The sequence below is a fragment of the Histoplasma capsulatum genome, genomic scaffold, assembly GCF_000149585.1.
Source record: "Histoplasma capsulatum NAm1 scaffold_1 genomic scaffold, whole genome shotgun sequence".
NCBI classification, from domain to species: Eukaryota; Fungi; Ascomycota; class Eurotiomycetes; order Onygenales; family Ajellomycetaceae; genus Histoplasma; species Histoplasma mississippiense.
In genome coordinates this window covers 319,254-322,854 of record NW_001813982.1, presented here as the reverse complement: position 1 = coordinate 322,854, position 3,601 = coordinate 319,254, and the positions used below count along the sequence as shown (strand labels likewise).

Sequence of the window (3,601 nt, the reverse complement as noted above, 5' to 3'; positions counted from 1 at the left end):
CCTTTTGGTTTGCTAACGAGTAGAATATCGGGTCGAGAACGGTTCAAATGAATTGAATTTCGACCCATACCGCGGAGCAGGTGGAGTCCTAATGGTACGGGGAGGCGGGGTTGTCGCCATTGCAATTGTCTCCCTCCAGCGTCCTCGTTTGACGGTATTTCTGCTGAATAGCAAATGTTGCGGGTTGTCAATATGAAAATTGTTCAACGAGGGGTGACGAAACTCGAAATAAAATGGCAAGGAGGGAGTATCCACGATCGTAAACGGTGACAGTCGATCTCGAGAACCGTAATGCGCGTCAGTTTTATGTGTTTGTTGGCAGGCAGTGACGCAGGGAGAGTTGTCGGCTGCTCAATGCAGGTAATGAGGAGGTTGGTTGTTGGTTTGTCCTGTTGTCTGGGCTAGTTTCGGTAAGCGCGAAAATTGGGTGGCTGAATGGTTAAGCGCGGTAAACGCCAAAACTACTCTTGACGCGAACATCGTCTGTTTAGCCTACACTAATCACTCCTCTTACTCTCGCCGCCATGTCGATATCCAGTGCTCGTGCGGAAATGGAGAAGCTGCAATTTCTCGATCAAGATAATGAAGCACTGCCGGAATCCCCTTCCAAAAATCATGATTTTCCATCTGTCCCTCAGAATTCCTCTGCTGCGACAGAGGCAAACTATGGACGAAATAACGAATCCCAACATGATCGTGAAGAGGCACGGGAATTTTCTTTGCGGAGTGAACTGGAAAGTATCCGGAACATCAACCGGGTGGTGGAAGGTATCATTCATAGCTTGGATCGAGCAAAGGACAACATGGAAGTAAGCTTTTACCCAATTGGCCCTGTATTATTCATTGTTAAGACGTTTATTTTTTGCTTTACAGAACGTTTCCCGTACCGTCGCATCCGCGTCTACACTTTTAAACACCTGGACACGAATCCTAGCCCAGACGGAACAAAATCAACGACTCATCCTAAATCCTTCCTGGCAAGGCGCATCCAAAGATATTGCAGATATTGAAGGCGAGTCGATATTACGACAGCAGGAGGCGGAAAGAATTGAGCTAGAACTCCAGCAGCGGAGAGAGGCCATGGCTCGAAAAGCGGAGGAGGAGGAGCGGAAGAAGGAAGCTACATCCGCTGCTAGGGGATCGCGCGGACTGACGCGAGGGAGATCACGAATATCGGGCCGGACTTCTTCTACGACCAACTCATTCGGCACGACAAGAGGAACAGTTACGGCAAGAGGTACAATGGCAACAAGAGGCACGACAACACGTGGAACGACAAGCCTGCGAAGACCGGCGGCATCTGCACCGGGCACGAGGGGAAGGGGAAAGGTCCCAGGGTCATCATAATAACATCCCTAAATGATTTTGTTCTATTTTGCTTTATGAGTTAGAATTTAATGATACCCCAAGAACGCAATGCGTAAAAATAAATGAGGAGCTTCTGTTATTTTTCATATCTACACATGCCATAACCTATTACCCCCACTTCAAAGCTTCACAGCGGCGCGCCAAGACTGTTCCCATGGGACCTTACGCGCTTGTTGTAACCTTAGCTAAGGATGAAGTAGCCAGCTTGAACTAAAGCGATAGGAGACAATATATTAAAACCACAACACGCATATATATCTAAACAAAAATAAAACGTTTAAAGTCACATGGGTATCTCATAACCCGCTTCGCCATGAATTTTGCTCCCTACCAAGATGAGTCCCCAGAGATCGAGCGGGCCCTATCACCTCCTCTCCGTGATGCAACCCGATCCAAATCCCCTCCTACACAGAACCAGAACCAGAACCAGAACCAGCGTACATCTCCCCCATTCCCTCCGGTAGGGAGACTTCCCTCACCGAGCTACTTTGCCAACCCCGAGACTGCGGGAGGAGATACAGGTTTCGGTCGAGATGTGGAAGGAGGGCGATTGAGCCTTGGTGCTTTCGAGACGAGCCTCCCAATCCGCATGGACTTCGAAGCTATGCTTGCATACCTCCTGCTACCTCCAGCTGGGGGTGTGTTCTTGTTGTTGGTGGAACATAAGAGTGATTATGTGCGGTATGTTATAGAACCTCGAAACGACTGTCTTCTCTCTAGCTATCGCGATCACAGACACTGATCACTAAAGGAGATATTCCAATTTTTAGATTTCACGCCTGGCAATCTAGCATGCTATTTACCGCGATATTTGTAGGCATCCATGAATGATATATAACCCGTTTATAAACTTCCTGCAGCTCATGTTTAATATTTCTGCTCCTCACAGATAATTCACATGATATTCGCCTGGTCGAGCGTCATTTCATGGCTACTTTTCGTCTGCGACATTGGCCTAATCGGCTTCTTAAGCATGCGAGCTTATGGAGATGGTAAGCTACCATGATGGGATTCACAGCTCTCCTACTAAATTTCTAGTGATAAAATGGCTCATCATCCTCTCTCCATTATTATAGTTGATTCACTCGAACACTACGAAGTCCCCTTCTTCGGCCCCCTCGCGAACTCCTTTGTTGATGACGAATAAATAAACCTTATCTCTCAATAAACCAACCAAGAGACAGAGAATGCGATAACAACCCGAACCTGAAAAATGTCGTATCGTTCCATCCACATCGACTATAACCTCCAAACTGCCTCACGTCAATGCCCCAACCCGAACATCCTCTCTCCTACTTGTGGAAACACCACTGTACTATTACGCTAGATACCCATCAAGCCACGTTCACCTCATTCGATTGATACGACTGACTAGATACGTATATATTTATCAAACTAATTTTCCACTTTACACTCTACATTGCGCACCTTCTCTGCCATGTCCATCTTTGACGTATGGCCCTCCGTTAGCTATCCTCCCTATTTGTGTTTTGTATTCTCATTGTTTGTATCGGTTTGGTTTTGCTATAAATCATAACTACCGCTGCCTTCGCAGCCGCTTGTATTTCTCTCATTTTGATATCATGGTATTCCTCTTTTCCCCACGTGAACAACGGAGCAAGGGTGGCGGGCATTGTATGAACCTAATGTTGTATAACCTGTTTGCTGTTTGGTTTTTTTGTTAGTTTTTTTTTTTTTTTTTTTTTTTTTTTTTTTTTTTTTTTTTTTTGTTAGTTTGAGTATTGTTCGTTTGCGCCCTCTTCATGCATAGCCTGGTTTACCGATTTTTATGCAATATACGTATCGAATTGTGATTACTTTATTCTCTTCAATGCAAGCCTTCTCAATTGATGAATCAGCCGCAATGAGTTTCATTTCCTTAATGGGAATCAGCATATATGGGACAAATTCCCCATTTGCATGCTAACGACTTAGATAAAGAAAGGTCATAATCTTCATTTGGATTTCAGTTGGCTTGTTTGCCCGAGGTAGAAAAATAAATAACACAGAAGGGAAAACGGGAGCATAGTCAGCAATGGGCGTAATAGAAAGCAAAGCCAGACTGTCAAAAAGAAAGCGAACAGTAAAAACACATTGGCTGGCTGAAATCAAATCAAGGGTAAAGTAAAATAAGAGAAAAGGACAAATATGAACAAAAAGCAATCAACGAGATCAAGGGGGACATTCTGAAGGACATTGCCAAAAACAAAATAAATGTGGTGTGCATAGTTCA

At 44.8% G+C, this 3,601-nt stretch overlaps 3 protein-coding genes across 3 annotated transcripts in view; 2 read left to right on the top strand and 1 right to left on the bottom strand.

Annotated features, from left to right (window-relative positions):
- HCAG_00098 (predicted protein) overlaps positions 1-120 on the bottom strand; it is a gene marked incomplete at both ends in the record, with an annotated part of 1,372 nt that extends 1,252 nt beyond the window's left edge. The window contains one exon of the mRNA XM_001543002.1: positions 71-120. Coding sequence (XP_001543052.1) covers positions 71-120 — 50 coding nt within the window. The remainder of the gene's footprint in view (positions 1-70) is intronic.
- A 404-nt stretch (positions 121-524) lies between these two features.
- Positions 525-1,347, top strand: HCAG_00097 (predicted protein; the record flags this gene model as incomplete). The annotated part of the gene is made up of 2 exons (XM_001543001.1): positions 525-809; positions 874-1,347. 2 exons carry the CDS (start codon positions 525-527, stop codon positions 1,345-1,347), a joined length of 759 nt encoding a protein of 252 aa, XP_001543051.1.
- A 334-nt stretch (positions 1,348-1,681) lies between these two features.
- HCAG_00096 (predicted protein) lies at positions 1,682-2,515 on the top strand (the record flags this gene model as incomplete). Its single annotated transcript, XM_001543000.1, has 4 exons — positions 1,682-2,049; positions 2,139-2,181; positions 2,258-2,360; positions 2,445-2,515. The coding sequence occupies 4 exons, from the start codon at positions 1,682-1,684 to the stop codon at positions 2,513-2,515; spliced, it is 585 nt and encodes a 194-aa protein (XP_001543050.1).
- Positions 2,516-3,601: the final 1,086 nt, after the last annotated feature.